This window comes from Pseudopodoces humilis, chromosome 1 (genome assembly GCF_049639895.1).
Source record: "Pseudopodoces humilis isolate 2021_Gansu_Grassland_sample_001 chromosome 1, ASM4963989v1, whole genome shotgun sequence".
Taxonomy (NCBI): domain Eukaryota; kingdom Metazoa; phylum Chordata; class Aves; order Passeriformes; family Paridae; genus Pseudopodoces; species Pseudopodoces humilis.
The window spans coordinates 24,583,570-24,602,015 of NC_142200.1; the positions used below are offsets into that span (position 1 = coordinate 24,583,570).

An 18,446-nucleotide genomic window follows, 5' to 3' on the forward strand; every position below is an offset into this window, starting at 1 on the left:
CTCTTTGAAAAAGCACAACAGCCCCATGAAAAACCGTATCTTTATTTTAGTTGCCCTGTTGACTTTCCCATCAGTAACAGTTCTGGAGTAACAGCCAGAGACATTTAATATTTATGGGCACTTACATATTAATAATTTATAATTAGTTCTTATGTAGCTAAGGGAATGGTTGATAATAGGAGAGCAACTGTTTTATATGACAATCTTGTGAGAATGGATGATGGGTCAGAAGAAACAGGACATGTCTGAGTATAAACTAATTCACTTGGGAGAAATTACTTTAAATCAGCAGCAAATGGGTTAGTGAGTATGAAGATGTGCTGCAACGGTGTCTGCAAAGAGAAGGCTGATAGCACATCATGCATGAACAGGTCAGGAAACCAACTGGAAGATGATGTGTCAGGAGAGAAGACTGAGGAGCTGACATCTGTTTATGATAGCCACTATTTCAGGGACAGTATTCATTTCTGAATACCTAAGTTAATAAAATTCAGAGACTGCAGCACAGCAGAGCCAATATGCTTGATGGAAACAATAAAACATTCTTTACAAACTAGCCAGAACTAAAAATCTTAGCACTGGATATTAATAATTAATTACTTGTTATTTATGTGATTATCTACTTGATGTTACCTTCCTATTCTGAACTTCTGGAGTTCTTAGTAGTTGATAGGAAATATATATGTTAAAAATACCAGCAAAAACTTAAGGACTTTTAATTAATACTGTATACTTAAGTAAGGTGAAGTCCAACATCAGGGAAGTTTAGTGTGCTCCACTGGGAGTTAGCAGGGTGAGGTCATTGTTACTGTCAATAACACGTTGTGAGAAAAAAATGATAAAAAAATCTGAATTTCCAAACCATACAGGATGCCGTCACTTCCATAACTGAGAAGCCAGAGGCCGTTCTCTGGTCCCTCCTGCCCAGTGCCATGGGGCAGATCGGTGAGGGCAGTATTCCAATTCACTGACAGCTTTCCAAGGCCTGCGAATTGCACTTTTCTTTTTGGATGAGGTTAGCTGAAGAGGCCTCACAACTGTGTTCAAAACTCACTTATTTCTCCCAATTTCCACTGTAAGGCCCTGTAAGGTACACCATGTAAGGTACATGACTCCCTTTGTGGGACAAACGAGGACACCACCTTTATCTATTTCCAGTCCCTCTCAGGTCTAACCCCAGAGGGAGCTGGGCAGCAGCACCTCATCTCGCTTCTCGTGCGCCTTGGCAAGGCCTCGTAAGGCAACTATCAGGTGTGCCCCGTTTCCCTGAATCCCAAGGAGGTGCGTGAAGCGGTGGGGAGCGAAGGGAAGCGGCGGGGAGCGAAGGGAAGCGGCGGGGAGCGAAGGGAAGCGGCGGGGAGCGAAGGGAAGCGGCGGGGAGCGAAGGGAAGCGGCGGCGCAGCCCCGGCCGTGGCCGCCCCGCGGCGCGACGTTGAACGGCCCGGCCCGGCACGCGGCCGCGGCTGAGCCGCCGCGCGAAGGCCGCCCCGCCCGGCCGCGCTGAGGGACGGAGCGGGCTCAGCGGGACCCACGGCCAGCGGCATCGCGGGACAGGGGTGCTGCCGGCGGCTGGAGGTGGGCTGGGCATCCCCCGGCCCAAAGGGGAGCTCGAGGACTGGGCAGGGGGCTCGGGGCCGGATGGCGGAGGGAGGTTTTGTTTCTTGGGATCTGTGGGGTTCCCAGTGCGGTGCCATTTCGGGCGAGGGGGGACGGTCAGTTTCTGATTACTCGTGGGGATTTTCCACGAAAATAGCGTCAAATCCCCTTCACGCCTTTAGACACTTGAGATAGGCTCTTGGAGGATGGCTGCAGTCAATGCGCAGCTTGTTAAGATACTAAAAAAAAATTCCTGGGTTCTACAGAACTGTTCCTAGGCCTGTTTGCTGGTGCCAGAAGGCTTCCCTTCTGCTGGGCAGGTCTCCCACGGGGATGACCCCAGAGAAGCAGTGTGGCCTTGGAAGGGGCAATTCTTGGGATGCTGCCCCTACTGCAGTAGTCTCTCATGGAAGCAGTTTATTCCTCAGCTATTAAAACGAATCTTTCTCCACTTTTCTTGATACTGGTCAGAAGGAACATTATTAATTGAGCAGATTGGGCTAGATAACTTGTTGAGATCTTTTCTAGAGTCTTCCTGGGGGAGGGTGAGGGAAGAGTGGAAAAATGTGTTGTTTTGCTGTCACCACACAACTTGTTTTCATTGTCAGAACACTACAAAAAATAGATGTGTGCTGCATTCTAGCAGCTAGCCAGCCTCTTAAACAGGTTTCCTGTTTTTAAAAAGCGTGCATATCATTTGTCATCAGGGCATGAACGAAAACTTGCCTGTTTGTTGGTTTTTTTCGCTCTTTTGATGCAAATGTGTATTATTACTGCATTACTTTCTGTGGAAATTCACTATCTAGGATAAATGTGATTTATACAAGCATTCCCAACATGGGTAAAATGAAATATGTCATCCATATTTGTAGTCTTAGTTAATTCAGCTGCAGGAAATTTCATTGCTGCTTTTGACTACAGCTTTGAAGTCTTCCTTTTTTAAGATGATTGGGTAGGAAAATATGAGAATCAAAACAGATTTTTTTTTTCCTAGCTTTAGTTAAATTGTTCTAATTCAGACAATAACCATCAAACAGATGGTTTCTAGACCTGGGTGGCCTCAAACTTCATATGTTGGAAAATTGTTATTTGACTATGTTAGAAGTGTTCAAAAAATTATAATGTAGTAAATTCTCTGATGATTTTTAGTTTTCTTCCTATAACACAAAGACCAGCTGAAGTTGGGTATGATACTGGGTCTAATATCCTAGCTTCTCTTTTCCTGTTTCATACTGAATATGAAAAATGTAGTTGTAACTCTTGCAGTCATGATTATTTAATGAATTTTTTGTTTTGCCATAACAATTATTCACTTGTCTTGTAAACTTTCTTAGAGAAAAAAAAAATCAGTATAATTTTTATAGTGGAGGTTGTTCTTTCTGGGATTCTTTTCCTCTAAAAAAAGCTGAAATTCCTTCAAATCATAAAATCTCCCAGTTGACAAAAGAGATGGGAATGAGAAGGAGATACATAAAGATACAGGTACTACAAATGAACATTTTCCAACTGGTTGCTTACTTAAAGTGTGAGATTTTTCAGCCCAGCACCACCTTAGCTAATTAAGTAAAGTAGCTATTAAAAAACAGTCCTGTAAATCTATATAGATATGTAAGGAACTCCTGTGCAGACAGCAGATTGATAAGGGGCATGCTGATGCTAATTAATTAAAAACTCACTGAACTGAAATGTTAGAAACCCCCTTATTTCCATCATGTCCCCATCTTCTTTCACCAAACATGTCCAGAGACATACAGGTAAAGAATCTTCTGGAGAAGAAGCTAGGGTAGCTCAATTGGAAGGAAAAATGAGAGAAGTGTCTGATTCTGTCTTCATGCAGATTTTATCCAGCATGTTCAATCATCTAAAAAAATTTACACATCAGACCTTTCTGCTTTTTCCTGCCTAGATATAATATTGCCTTGTCAAATGCAACTAACAAGGAGTAGGTAGATTGCTCTTCTTGCTTAACATCCGTATGTGAAACTGAATGCTAATGATTTCAGCTGCTTTTTTGAAGTGCGATGTTTCAAAATGTTACAGAAGCAAAAAAGTTTATTGGTAAATCCCTTCAGCCAGCACGACCTGCACATCAACTGTCTTCTAAACAAGGTGAGTAGCATGGCTCAGGTGCAGTTCACTTTACCAAGGTTTAGGTTATGGTTTAGGGAAGTAACAAGGATGTGTAAAGTGTCTTGTTTTGCTTTGTTCTGTTTTTAAATTACTTTGTTAAACTACAGTGAGTGAATACCTTGCTGTATGTTGATCTTAGTACATCATCTCTGTGATAAAATCTGAATTTAAACTATATTAGGTTTATGCAGAGCTCTTTGGTACTGCTCTTCTAGCTTGGCATCTGAAATGTAGCTTCAGAAAGCTGGATTGGGCTTCTCCGTTAAATTTGGATTTCTTGGGTTAGCTGACTCCAACAATTGAAAACATAAAATACACATAATTTAACAGATTATTTAGGTTTTATTGCAAGTACAGTGCACTGCACTGCATTGTTCTTACCTAGCTTTCATACAAATTCAAAATGAAAAAAAACCCCACAAAATTTTAAGAAAAAAAATCATGCAGTATTCATGTTAGGTGTGAATATTTTGGTTTAAATTTTAAACCTCTATAGATTAAAGCCTAGATATTGCAGTATTACACTTGTTATTATTGTTAAGTTAGAAATTTTTGGTGGTCATAAAATCTATGGTGGACTAAAGCTAAGTGACATCATAAATTTTTACTTTGTATAAAATTTATGGAAGAAATGGAAAAGGGGTCTTGTGGTGATCTAGAGCTTCTAAGCTGTGAATAAATGCCCATATAATCTCTGTGCAAGAAGGACTGTTCTTGGGGCAAGTATCACAAAATAATACTGTGGAATCTACTGAAATTGTTTTTTCCTGATGTTTTATGCTCATCAGCATCACCCATTGCTTTAAACATTCGGACTGAATTACCCAGCAGCACTGAAGTATGTTTGCAGAGTAAGGTTAACTGGGTGAGTATTGACTAAATATATAATTATTTATAAATTGAAGATCAGCTGATCTGTTATGTAACCAGATGAAAACTATTTCCATCCAGGAGTGTCCTTGACTCTGAACGTTTTAAACCAGCAGTGTCAGAACTGTTAAAAAGTATTTTAAGTTTCAGGAATGCTTTTCCCTGGTATTTGCAAGCATTAATATCTGAAAAATGCAGCTTAGGAATTTAAGATTCTTGTGAAAATCTGTGTGGCATTTCTTTAGTCCTCACTGAATTTAAGTCAGCTCTTTTAAATTTAGAATGCATGTATTCTGTCTTCACTTATTATGTGTAAATAAAAAAATAAGATTTTTTTTTTTGTTGTTAGCACATGCAAAAATTCATTTCAGACAGCAAACATCATAAAAGTTTATGCTTTATTGGTAGAAGTGCTTGGCTTTGGACATGGTATGGATATGTTTTTCAGACTTGAAATTGGTTGTAGCTGTTTCCTGGAAAATGAAGTTTTAAGTCTTCCAACTGGAATGTATCATGTTTCATAGCTTGAATTTGCCTTTCTCTTGATTCTGATTTGAATGTTTTTTCAAAGCATTGATAGATGAGGGGTTTTGTTAGAACAAATGTTCCTTAATTTTTACTTTATTTTTTTATTATTTTAGAAGGTTTTTAGTAATTCTGTAGTCCTTCTTCGCTGTATTAAGCTTCTGCAAGCTGCCTTTTACTTTAAAAAAAATAAAAAAGTCAAGGTCTTGCAAGCTTATCTTTGATCCTACATAGAGAAATTAACACAGTTGTCTCTTTAGCAGTAATTACTGAGGAGAACAAACTACTCCCTTTTAAATAAGTCTCTGGTCATCAGTGTTGTAATATTCAGTTTCATCAGTGTTTAGCTACATGTAGCTGCATATTGCATTTGTTTGATATAAGTATAGATGTATTTTTTATATTTTTTTAAATGTCTTCTTTAATATTGTATACGGAAAAGAAATTTTAATAATAGTTTTGACCATGAACTGTTTCATGGGTACCCCAAATATCATCTGAATAGTCTCCTATCTTGATGAGCAATTTTCAGTTCTTTCCCACTTCCCATCTGACTCAGAGTGATGTTAATATTCCTCAAACCTGTACAGCCTTTTCAGAGCTAAGACAAGCTCTTGAGGATAAACCACTTTTCAACTTTCCAAAACCTTGAACGTTCTTCAAGGTTTTGGCAGCTGGAAAAAACTTGGCATTATACTGTGGATATTGGGTCTTGGTGCTTATGAAGCAAACCTTTTTGCTAAGTGAGAGAATCCAAGTCCATCCTTTGGTCTTAAGGAAAGTCCTTCCTGCTTGTATTATTCCCGAATGTAGCTTGTGACTGTGTTCTAGGTGGGATAATAGAAAAGGAAGGGATAAATGTGTTTGTTTTAAAAACTAGCTGGAGCACTGTAAAATTCTGTGTAAAAAATGTCTCTCCAGTATGTTCAGATGTATTGTTTTATCAAACTATTTCCTTATTGTTTGCAATCAAGAGTTACATTCTACAGGTTCAAATTAATGTGTGCTACAACTGTTACTTTTAACTAAGAAACATATATCCTTGTTTTAACATGCTTTAAGGAGATAAGCTTCATCACTTTCCTTCCTGTTTTAGTCATCTGAAATGACTGAAGTGAAGATCTTAACTCAAACTGTGATGCTCTGTCAACCAAAACAACATGAATCAGGAGCAAAAAAAGGTAAAATACTGCATGGGGAGCTGTGTCAGGATTGTATTTTCTGGATGGAGGACAACTGAACTTTGAAGTGATGTGGGCTGCACTTTATGGTTTCTGATCAGCTAGTGCATTGATATTTTGGAGAATATGAAACTTTTCCACTTTTCACATAACACTCTAGGGAGTGTAAAAGGTGTAAAGTTTGACCATAACTGAGGTGGAAAACTGGTAGACTTGCTTTTATATAGGGGTATAACTGTCTTAAAAAAAACCAAACAAACCAAACCAAACAAACAAATAAAAAACCACAACTAACCCCCTGAAAAAACAGACCCCAAACATAAAAAAAATTCTTCACACAGAATCCTGGGTTTGTATAGATTGCCTCTGTGTGTAGAAGTACAGATTTGATTTGCATCCTTTAGCCTGTTGCAGGGCTCAATTGTTGCATACAGACGAATGTAATCAAGTTAAGAACTCATCATTTTGGCTTTCTTGTAAAATAACAGTATTTGGGTGGTTAGATATTAATTAAATTTTTATTATTATTAATTTGGTTTATTGATAATTTTTATTATTATCCTGAATGATCTGTTTTTGTGTCAGTACTGTCCTTAAGGTTAGCTTCTAATGTTTTTCTCTCTGTGATGCCTGCCACTGTACTCATAGAGAATTGGTAGTTTAACCAAGTCAAAATTTTATTCCTTTTTTTCTTTGTTAATGGATAATCTCAGATTTCAAATGCATGCTCACAGTACTTCCTGCTTCTTCCCTAATTCTTCATTCTTAAGCATATCACAGAAACTGCATCAGTGACCCAGGTTAGGTCACCAGTTTATTGAGAGTTTCTTTATTTTGTCCGTGTCTGCCTGTAATCGGGCATCCATCTGTAATCTCCAATCCTTAAGTAATCTCTGAAGATGTGGTTTGTTCTTTTGCTCTTCGTACTCAAAATTTGAAAGAATTATATTAAGTTTTAATGAGGCTTTTGTATTTTTGTCAGTCTTAGGTTCCCATCTCTCAGGGTCTTGAGCATTAGTTCTGTTCTGTCATGTGTTACTGACTTGAAAATAAGTCTTCCATGTATCTCCTTTCAAACTCAGGTTAATTTCTTCTATTTTTGATCTTGATAAATAGAAGAGAGTTCTGGTTTTTGGATCTAGTTAGGTGACAGACTTGTCAAGTTTTATCTGTCTGGTGGTGTCTTTCTGATCCTTTCTCATCAATTCTGGTTGTGGTGGGTAGAGATTGTTTTGTTCTACAAGATCTTAAGCAGGTTCTCGTCAAATCCTGGTCTCTTGCATAAGCCGTCTCTTTGGATCGTTTCCAGTGGTTAATTGCTCTGTGGTGCCTCCCTGAGTCTATTCCACAATTCTCCGCACTGCTGAACTTTTTATCACACTTTTTTTCAAAGGGCTTTTGTTTGATTGCTGATTGTTGTAATATTTCCTTCAGAGTTACACAGCTTTAGAGGTCCTACAATTCAGCTACTGCTTGCTTACAAACAAATATTTTGTTTTCTTCTTTTCCTAGCACAGTAAAATTTCTTCTAGAACTCTGTTTATGTTCAGCTGTACTTCAAGTTCCAGATAATAATTTCCATTTGATATCTCTTCAGCGGTACTGTGCTTTGAATTATCTGTCTCTGCAGTTCTTAAGTGCAGCATGGGGTTCCCATGGGCCCACTTCTTGAGCTTTTCCAGGTCTCTCTAGATGGTATCCTGTCCTTCAGGTGTGTCCACCACACCACTCAGCTTGGTGTTACCTGAAAATTTGCTGAGAGTGCAGTTCATCCCACTGTCTGTCATTGATGAAGACACTCAACAGTACTGGTCCAAATAAGAAACTCTGAGGGATACCACTCATCACTCACTGATCTCCATCCAGACATGACCACTACTCTTTGGATCATAATATGGTTTGGGTTGAAGAGGCCTAAAACATCATCAAGTTCTACCCCCCTGCCATGGGCAGGGACACCTGCCACTACACCATGTTACTCAAAGCCCCACCCAGCATGATGCTGAACACTCCCAGGGATTGGGCATCCATAACTTCTTTGTGCAGCCTTTTCAAGTGCCTCACCATCCTCACAGTAAAGAATTTCATTTTTATATCTAACCTAAACCTACTGTCCCTCAGCTTAAGGCCATTCCCCCTTTTCCTATCACTACATGGCTCTGAAAAGTCCCCCTCTCTATCCTTGTAGGCCTCCATTAGATACTGGAAGGCTGCCCCAAAGTCTCCCCAAAGCCTTCTCTTCTCCAGGCTGAGCAACTATCTAAGCCTGTCTTCATAGGATAGGTGTTCCAGCCTTGTGATCAACTTAGGGACTCTGCTCTGGACTTGTTCCAACATGAGATCAGATGCAACTATGCAACCAGGTCCTCACCCCGTGAACAGTCCCCCGATCTAAGCCACATCTCTCCAATTTAGAGAGAAGGATGTTGTGGGGGATTGTGTCAGAGGCCTTACAGATGTCATCATCTTCATAGGTTTTTAATAAAGGAGAGGAAACTACAAGCATTAAGTTTTACAGTATTCTTGTATTCTTTAAACTGTTTTTTTCAAAGTTACTCACATGCCCTCCCTTAGGTTCACAAGTTACTGCATTGTTTGTGTTCAAAGGCAGGAAAAAATTCATGTCATAGTTGATATCAGTCTCTTTCTTTTCAACATTCTGCAGTCTGAGAAACAAAAACTGTTGTCCATCAAGTGACAATCTTGTAGGAAGCCCATCATTCCTAAAGGAATAAGCTTTGTTGTCATCAAGGACCAGAGATAAAGTTTGTACCTTCTTTGCCTAATTCCTTTCTTCTTGCTTCTTCTCTTGTTTGAGAATATCAGTTTAAATACAGACATTGCTAGACATACTATATCCAAAGCTGTGACATAGTAGAAAAAGTGCTATAAGCTCAAATGAGAAACCTACATGTTCTGAGCAAAGGCTTTGACTCTTGTTGATTCAGTGTAATCCCTCGAAAGTATTTCACTGCTATAAATCTGTTTGCCATTTTACATGCAGCAGATCTCATCATTCCTTCTAGGTGTTGAAAGACATTTAACTTACTAGCTCCAAGAAAGGAGACAGTTATCTGTTATCTGTCCCTCAGAAATAGGTGCCACTTTGGAGTGAGTTATAAACATATTTTCTTGTGGGTTTCAAGACCAGTTTGTAGTGTTTCTGCTAATTAGAACAAGATACAGGGAGTCTGGTGTATGGTTGGATTCACCTTTTTTCTTCTTTTGTGTTGATTTACTGTGTCAGTTTGATACAGTTAAAGTGGAATGCTCTGTAATTTACTTCAAATTTTCCTGATGCAAGATAAGACCTAAATCACTTCTGTTTTTAAAACTGTTTTTTATATTCCATGTGTAGTATTTCTACCATTTTATAAGTAACCAAATAATTTTTCTGAATTCACAATCTTAATCCCTTAAACAAGAATGTTGAACTTAGTGATTTTGTATATTCACAGAAAGGATCCAATACAGCAGAGATTTCCTTCTGAAGCTTTCAAATGTTTCTCTCTCTCAGAAGAAACCAGAGTTTCTTCCTGATCACCCAATTGTACTTGAAAAGCCAGTAAGTGCATTTTTTTGTAGTAAATGAAGTTATAAAATCATCCATGGAGGTTTTGATAAGCCATTTGAAAGGAAACATTTTCCTTCAAACTGGCCTGCCGAATTGATAAAACCTTTATAGGACAGGTTGTGCAGTTCAGCACAACTTTTGTATGTAACTTCTCCGGTTGGTATTTGACATCTTACCCTGGGTACCCCTTTACCATATAAAGGAAAAGGGTTTTTAATTTGTTTACAGAAAAAGATCAGATATACTTACACGTTTTCAAAAGAAAAGAGAGCAATCTTGATAAATTTCCAGTTTGGTAAAAGTCTTAATCCATGTTTGAATTGTTTATGCATCAGTGTCCACTACAAAACTATTAATGAGCTCATTGCAGTTTGTATTATCATTATCTTTGGTTTTGGGGAGAAATTAATAGAAGTGAATGATGAATGTGAAGGATATCCATGTGTGCTACCTTTATTTTTGTGATGAAAGAATCCTCAAATACTTCATACACTAAAATTGGATCACATTCCAGACTCCAAGTGTGGGAAAATTTTCTGTGTAAACATCATGTCAAATTAGGCTACATATTAGGTTGCTTTCGAGATCATTGGGATGTAGTCCTGTTGGAAATAGGATTCCTATTATGAAAAAGTGTGTCCACATGATGATTGTGTAGGCCACATTTGGAGGCATTTTTAAACTTTTAAAATTTCTGTCCTTTGAAGAAACAAAAATTAACTAACATAGGACCATAATCAGCTTTCCTTGATCTTGTTTTTTATGTCTTTCTATTTACCCTCAAGATGAAAGCTTTATTTGTTTGAAAACCTGATTTCAGATTCAGAAGTCTTAGCTCTTTAATTTCCTAAGGAAATTTCCTAATTTCCTTTTAAAGTTTAATTTCCTTTAATTTCCTAACTTTCCCCCTCTCCTACCACCTGTATTTCTTAGAGTGGCAAATTTTGATGATCTGTTTGCTTTCAGATGTTTACATTCCTAGGAAAAGGGAGGGTCCCTACAGAAATCAGTGAGGTCACCTAGTTCATCCAAAATTCCAGCCTGTTGACTGATCACATCATCTATTTTCCTGCACAGAAACCAGAGGGATTGATGAGATGCATGTGTAAATTAAGTGAATTATGCTTAAAAGTGTCAGAAGGTGGCCTGCAAATAAATTTCTAATTATAGACAATCATACAGCGTCAGTGAGCTTATATTTTGGACCGGGTGGTTTTCAACAGTTTGCTGCTGAGCTGGGTATTCAGGCAGTTCATACTTAAGTCAGTCCTAGTTCTGAATTTTTGAAGCCACTGCTGAAACATGTGCCCATTTATGAGTAAAAGTTGTATTTTCAGATGAAGAAAAGTTCCTAGAATGACTTGTACAGGGAGATGCGGTTTTTACAGTTGATGGACTGTGGACTGTATTTGTCCCGCAGGACACTGGGGTTTTTTGAGATGTGGAGATCAGGGCTACCAATACTTAGCTCAGCATTTGAATGCATGTTACTGTGTTGACACACAATAAGAAAATTTTAGATGAAGTGTCTATGATTAATGAAAATAGAACTGTTTGCCATAATAAAAAAAAATCTCAGTTGTGGAATGTACATGGAGTAGAAAAGAGTTACAAGCAAACTGAAATGAAAACTTGAAGTGATCTATTATAGCTGAAGTAATTTGAGGGTTGGTTTGTCTTACAGGTAAAGAACAAACCTTTCATTGACATCTGTAAGAAGTGACATGTTGTTTGGAGGATCCAAAGTCTATAAATGAGGGAGCTACATTTGATGTAGGTCTTCAAGATTTTTGCAGGTACTTGGGTGCCTGCAGATGGAAGTACGACCCTGTGAAACGTATGAAAATGCCTGTTTCTTCCTGTAATTGCCTGAATGCTTTAAGAGACAAACCTTTAATTTGTAATGCCTGAAATGGTAATATGATTAAAGTGAAAATAAATAATTTTACATATTGGTGTGGCAAAATTTTGTCATTGCATTGTTTCTGTTATGTAGCCATATATTTTGCCTAACCATAAATTCTAAATAAACACTTGACTGGCACTTCTTGCTTGCTCCCAGCTCCATGCTTCTTGAACTCTGGTGCTGTGACCACTTCCCTGGGGAGCCTGTTCCAATGCCCAACCACCCTCTAGGTGAAGAACCTTTCCCTGATAATCCAACTTGCCTGCTCCCCTGACACAGTTTGATGGCATTCCTTTGGGTCACTTGTCACTCTCACCAGAGAGAAGAGATGGCTACCCATCCTTTCTCTTCTTCTCATGAGGAAGTTGCAGACTGCCATGAAGTCTCTTCTCAGTCTTCTCCAGGCTGAACGAACCAAGTGCCCTCAGCCGCGCCTTGTATGGCTTCCCCTGTAGGCCCTTCATCATCGTCATGGCTCTTCTTTGGACTCTTAAATAGCTTTATCTCTCTTTTACACTGTTGTGCCCAGAACTGCCCTCAGCACTCGAGCTTAGGCTGCCCCAGTGCAGAGCAGAGCGGGACAATCCCCTCCCTTGCCCTGCTGGCCGTGCTGTGCCTGATGTACCCCAGGACAGGGCTGGCCCTTCTGGCTGCTGGGGCACTGCTGGCTCATGCTCAATCAACCAGGACCCCCAGGCCCCTGGACGTGAGGGCAGTCTGGCTGCAACATCTGTCACCCCACTGATGACCAAGTTAATTGAGCTGACCTGGCTGGCTCGGTGGGTGTCCCCTTTCCTCCCTCAGTGCTCCATGTACATCTCTACCAAAGCTGCATGCTGGTTGAAAAGGGTGATCTCCCTCATGGACATGGTGCTGTTCATCAGTCAAGGGTATACAGTAGCCCTGCACCCTGCTAGAACCAAACTCGAGGTTTGTGGCTATTTATGCTGTAACTGCAGTTTCTCTAACGATTTTGCAGTGACCTGCCAGAGATCTAAAGAAAATATTTTCTGAGTGGTCAGGACATAGAAGTTGTGCAATGCTCAGTCTGGGGATCTGTAGTGACAACAGATAGGCAGATATGTTTCCTCCTGTGAGGGTAAGGGTTAAGAGTCTCTTAAAAGAAGATAGTACTGCCTTATCTCTTTGTGAGCAGAAAATATCCTGGGGGAAGTTCTGTATTAGCACTAAGAATTGTCCATATGTTTATTGTTTTCATTAATGGCTTACAGCTTCTCCACAGACATATGAAAATGTGTGTTCAGGTTCATACCTCTTTCTTTTGTAAAAGGAGACCACAGCAGCATTAAGTAATGGTTGTTTATTGATGCAGTAATAAAACAGTTTGGACTGTCACAGAAATAAATAGTTTTTCATATTTGTCTTATTTCAGTTTTTAGAATGCATCATTTCACTGAACTAGTCACAAGAAGAAAAGGGAATAAATGCACAGTTTTCCAGATTTTAGAATGGATAAAGTTGAAAAGATCCCATCCATAATAACAAAAGTTATCACATCATAAATTCACCTGTACACTGCAATATGAATGTTAGTGTAATGAAAGATAATACAACATTAACGTTATTTGGAACCACGGCTTCTAGTTGTTATTGAGGACCCACCACGATGCTGAAAGAGAGCAGAATTTATTTATTTGCTAACATAAATTGCATTTCTTTTTTTACCTCTGGTAAAAATTCTAAATAAAATACCTATAATGTGTATAATGAAACATTCATTTATATATGCAGGTAATACTGGTGAGAAAAAGATACTGAGAATACTGGGAGAACTGGGTGTAAGTGGTGGGAAGGCAGCTTTATCACAAGAGTTGTATCTCCTTTTGATAACATCCAAAGAAGCATTAACGTGTCATAGGTACGGCTGCATAGAATTAAGTGCCCAGACCCCCCAGAGTAAACTAAATAAATCCTCAGTCCTGTGCTGCTGTGTGTGTCAGTTTTTAAGACAAGTACTATGTTCCCTGGGTGGTTATGTTAGCTTTAATGACTTGCTTTCCTGGTGACATTATTCAAATCTGATGGGTCTTTTATACAACTCTAGGAATTAATAGCTTTTTGTCCTCAAAAGTAAGAGAATTGATGGACTTGTAAAATGTCATTCACATAAAAAGTTCTGTAATCACCAGCTCATAGGCAATGCTGGGGTGAAACCAATCTGTGTTTCTTCCCCACAATCTCTAGCCTTTGACCTTTTGAAATGGAACCTTATGCAGAGAGGAACCACAAGATTTATGGAGAGAGAGATGGGAAGGAAGGAAGGAAGGGAATTGTGACTGCATCTGAGATGCTAAATGCCCTTAGTAGAGGGGTGTTCTAGACTACATAGGTTTCACACCACACAAATTCATTAGCAGAACTTAATTTCTTATGTATGTATCCATAAATGCTTCCATTAATGCTATTTTAATCAAAATTATTATTAATGAAGAAAACATATGAGAAAATACTCAAGAGTCCTACCTGAATTCAGGCTATCAGCCTAGTAGTCTCTAAAACATCAGTGGATTAATGCATTTCAGTCCCGCAAAATGCCCAATTTAACTATTTATTTAATGGGTTATAGTGTTATAAGTGTTCAGTGGTTCCCACTTAGCTTGTTTTCTCGCCCAAAGGTTCTCTAGAGTCCTCAAGTCCAGATATTGTGTAAAAATGAGACTTTCACTGAATATGAACTGAGTGATTCATTCCACCCTGGTAGATTGGCTGAAGCAACTGGGTGAGTTAACAGGTGTATGAGTGGTTATAATGGATTGTGGTTCCTCTTAACTGATGGCAAATTAATTTTCTTTAGGATAATACTGTGTCATGGTGAGAACTTATCTTCCTGATTCATTTCATGGCCACATAAGTATCCTTACTGATTTTGGTTAATTGGTAAAACTTATGGGTTGTTAACTTTGAAGGAATCAGATTCAGATTACAATTTGCAATTGATTCAGTTCTTAGCTACCCAGATGTGTAAAAGAAGTTTGGAAGTTTAGCTAGAGTAAATTTATTTTTAGAATAGAGCCTATCTGTGTTCTAATTGCAGATATGGTTTAGGTTTTTTTCCTTCTGTTTTTACAGTGATATCACTTTATGGTGTCTAAAATTCTTTTGTAAAGTGTACTGGTGGCATTGCAGCCATCATTTTTTACTTCAAGATCATTTTCTGTCTTTCAGATACAAATATGATTTGTATAGATCAGCTGTGGGAAGCTCTTTCCATGAAACAGAGTTCAAATCATTGCACAGATTTCTAAATTACAGGTAATGTATAAAATTGTACAAAGAACTGTGAATGCATTAATTCCCATTGCCTCTCCCCCCACAACCCCAGCAAGGAGTGCACAGTGAGAAATGCTGTTTCTATGGTAACTGTCTGCAAGGACAAAGTGCTGCAGACTGAAATCCTTCTTAGCAGGCAGAGTAAATGCTTTAATGAGTACTTGGAATCCAATTTCAGACACTTCCATATTTAGGCACATAAAAATTATGTTTACATTTTATGTTAATTGTACTTTACCTGTGAGTAAACCACCCTGGTACACTGATGGATCATGTGCAGTCTCTTGGACACAAAGAATTTTGGAAAAAGGCTTCATTGTTTCCTGCAATCAAGTTTGTCTTAAATCCAGCAGCATCCCAGTAAGATACAAGATTTACAGAGATACTTGTCATTAATTTCAGTCTCCTGATTCTGCAGGAATCCCTGGCATATAACTTTGTGTCCACATCAGGCTCATGAGGTCTGAAGATGTCTTGGCTGGTTTCTTTTAAGGACAAACCCTGGGTACGGGACTACTTTTATTTTTCTGTTGAGTGGGGTTTTAATATTTTAAATTTAGTCTGTACTCGGACATAGAAACTTAGGACTTCATTGTAATAGATCTGTGTTCCCTAAAATAAAAAAAAAAAATAATAAATTACTGTCCTCTCTTTGTAAGTATGGGAGTGATGCTTTCTTTGCTTCATCCTGCACCTGCACTGTGTCTTTTAACTCTTATTTCTAGGAGAAAGATGTGGCATGCTCATTGCTTTGTATTAAGAATAATAATTTGGAATCTTTACCACCTTGCTTTCTTTTAACATAGCAGGAAGTGTGTACAAGTTGTTAGTAAATATTAATTATTTGTAATTAAGGCTCCCTTAAATGTACGTAGGAATAAATTGAAGTCTTAATCAGAAAGCATTTTTTTTCCTTGAAAAGCTTAAATGGTGTCTATTTTATCATTCACAGATAGTATTGTTTATTCTAGATATTTTCTTAAATAGTGTATATTAGTGTAACTTCACACTGTGTGAAAGCACTGTGGGTCTCATCCTTGCTGATGGATTTTATATTTATGTGGTTAAAATAAAAACATTTGGAATCCTTTTCTCCTCTACACTTTACCAAAGACGATCTGAATAAGGGTGATATTATGCAGTGGTCTTGCATATGGAACACACTAATAAAACCTTTCACATGGAACAAAAAAAAATAATGTGAAAAGTTGGTATTTACCAGGGACTAGCATTGTTGTGATGAGCTCTGGAGTTTCTAAGAAATCCACATTACTTCTTTGGAATTCCTTGCCATAGGTGGCTAAATAATTATAAAAAATAAAAATGTAACAGGTTTTTTAAAGAGGCTAAATTTTTTTTAACGAGCTTTAGAAATTTCACAATTAATGTTGTACAGAGATTCTGTGCTTCAAAAGTTAAAGTTATAGTGGGAGAAGAGAGCAGATAAGCTATGAAGTGCCTGAATGTTATATTAAACACAGGTTTTCTTCTGTGCAGCTTGCTGTCAGTCTGATGCTCATCTCTTGGTTGTGACCCAGTACAGTGCTGACATGGGTTGCCAGTGTTCTTGAGTCTTTGTGATAGGAAACCCAGTAAAACTGAGGTTGTGTTTGAAAGGAAGGCAGCAAAGCTGCAAGAGACTTCTCCATCTCCCTAAGAGCAGGTTCTCTCTACGGATTTGGGATCATGGGGTTGGTTTATCTAAGTGTTTTAGCTAAATGTAGATAAGGACAATCCTTTTGTCTCTACTCAATTTCTTAGTCATCTGCTTGCTGGAGGCAAGAATTCAGCTTGTAGAATGTTTAATAATTTCTATTTTGGGCCCAAAAGAGATGCTCTGGGAGTCTGTTGGATGGGTTCCTTTGATGTGGATTGGGAAGTATTGGGAGAGCTCCCAATAACTACTTGCATGCTGAAGTGTGCTGTGGGCTGGCACATCTTCTGTTTCAATAATTGTGTATTTTTATTTCTTTACCATGAAACTGGTGATATTGTTTTCTTCCTGGTTTTCTGTCTCTGATGAACTAACATCCACCTAATGCTTTATCTTTATGTACTCACTTTCAGACTTTTTCTCTTTCGAATAATCACCATTGTCTTTCTGGAATTTTAATTTATGTTTCAGTATATACAAGTCTTTTGCAGCTAAAGTATTCTTCTGAAGTATGAATTGTGACATATTTAGCAAAAGATCTGTTAGCAGTATTTAAAGTAATTTGTACTCAGTCCTTCTACACAATTGATTTCAAACCTTCAAAACTTCATGAATTACCAAAAAAAAAAAAAAGAGAAAGCTACCAAAGTCCTGACACTTCACTTACCTATTCCAGGCATTGCTGTTTTCCCAGAACTCATAAACAATGAAGTGGAAATTACTTGGAAGCTTCTGTATGGAAACACTAAAAATTTCACAATAAAACTAATTTAATGAAAAACAAAGTTATTTGACATATACATTTTGCTCCTAACTGCTTATGAGTAGGAACAAATGCAGTGATTTAAAAAAAAACAAACCCACAGAGCAAAAAAACCAAACCCAAAACCAATCAAATTAATAAACTTAACAAATGAGTGATCATAATGACCATATACTGCAAATTATCTGAGCCTTTAAGAATAAAGCCCTTGTATATTTATTTTTATTAATTAATATTTTTTATGAAATTCATTTTTCATATACCTCCAACAGCAAAATTTCTCTAAGCAAATGCTAAACACAAAATTAATCAAACAGCTGTTCAGGGAAGATCATCTAGTAAGTTAAACATTTGTATGAGAGATGCATCAAAGTGTCATAGAATTTAGGTGCTTTGAAAGCAAATGGAGTAAATGAAGTATATGTATAATGGAGTATAAAGCCACATAGGCTGATATGTGCTGCAGTTATGTTTTTTAAATAATATCTTGTGTACTAGTTACTTGTTCTTAAGTTATTCAAGTAAGAGTTTCTCAAGAGTGAAAAATGACCCACAGAGTATCTATTGATCTTCTACACAGAATCATCCTGTTCATTATCCTGAACATAAAGGCTTTATAGCCTGGAGGGTACTTATTCATTTGGGTGCTCAAATTAGTGTTTAGATAAATAGCACAGAACGTATATGTACAGATTTTTCCATATGCCCAAGTGTGAGATTGCTGACCTCACTAATGATGTGCTTGAAAACTGGTCTCAGCTTATGCTTTAGAATGTAGTCAGCAATGTTTTATGATTCATTGGTTTTCTTCTGCTGTATGTGAAAGTGCATGGTAAAATGGTAAAAATATCAAAAGCTGTTGGAAAAAAACAAGTTGCTGTCAATTACAGCTACAGCAAAACCCATCCATTAGGTGGCATAACAGGCTTACAAGCCTGTAAGCTTGGGAAAGAAAC

At 37.9% G+C, this 18,446-nt stretch overlaps 2 protein-coding genes across 2 annotated transcripts in view; one reads left to right on the top strand and one right to left on the bottom strand.

The window, feature by feature from the left end:
• Window positions 1-1,195: 1,195 nt before the first annotated feature.
• Window positions 1,196-11,701, top strand: C1H8orf88 (chromosome 1 C8orf88 homolog). The gene is made up of 6 exons (XM_088063994.1): window positions 1,196-1,281; window positions 3,600-3,705; window positions 4,515-4,591; window positions 6,218-6,302; window positions 9,761-9,867; window positions 11,561-11,701. The coding sequence occupies exons 2-6, from the start codon at window positions 3,618-3,620 to the stop codon at window positions 11,597-11,599; spliced, it is 396 nt and encodes a 131-aa protein (XP_087920120.1). The 5' UTR covers window positions 1,196-1,281; window positions 3,600-3,617; the 3' UTR covers window positions 11,600-11,701.
• Window positions 11,702-13,383: 1,682 nt separating this feature from the next.
• The window catches only part of NECAB1 (N-terminal EF-hand calcium binding protein 1), a 52,367-nt gene continuing 47,304 nt past the window's right edge, over window positions 13,384-18,446 (bottom strand). The window contains 3 exon segments of the mRNA XM_088065839.1: window positions 13,384-13,412; window positions 16,293-16,373; window positions 17,384-17,472. Of these exon segments, the coding sequence (XP_087921965.1) occupies window positions 13,384-13,412; window positions 16,293-16,373; window positions 17,384-17,472 (199 nt within the window).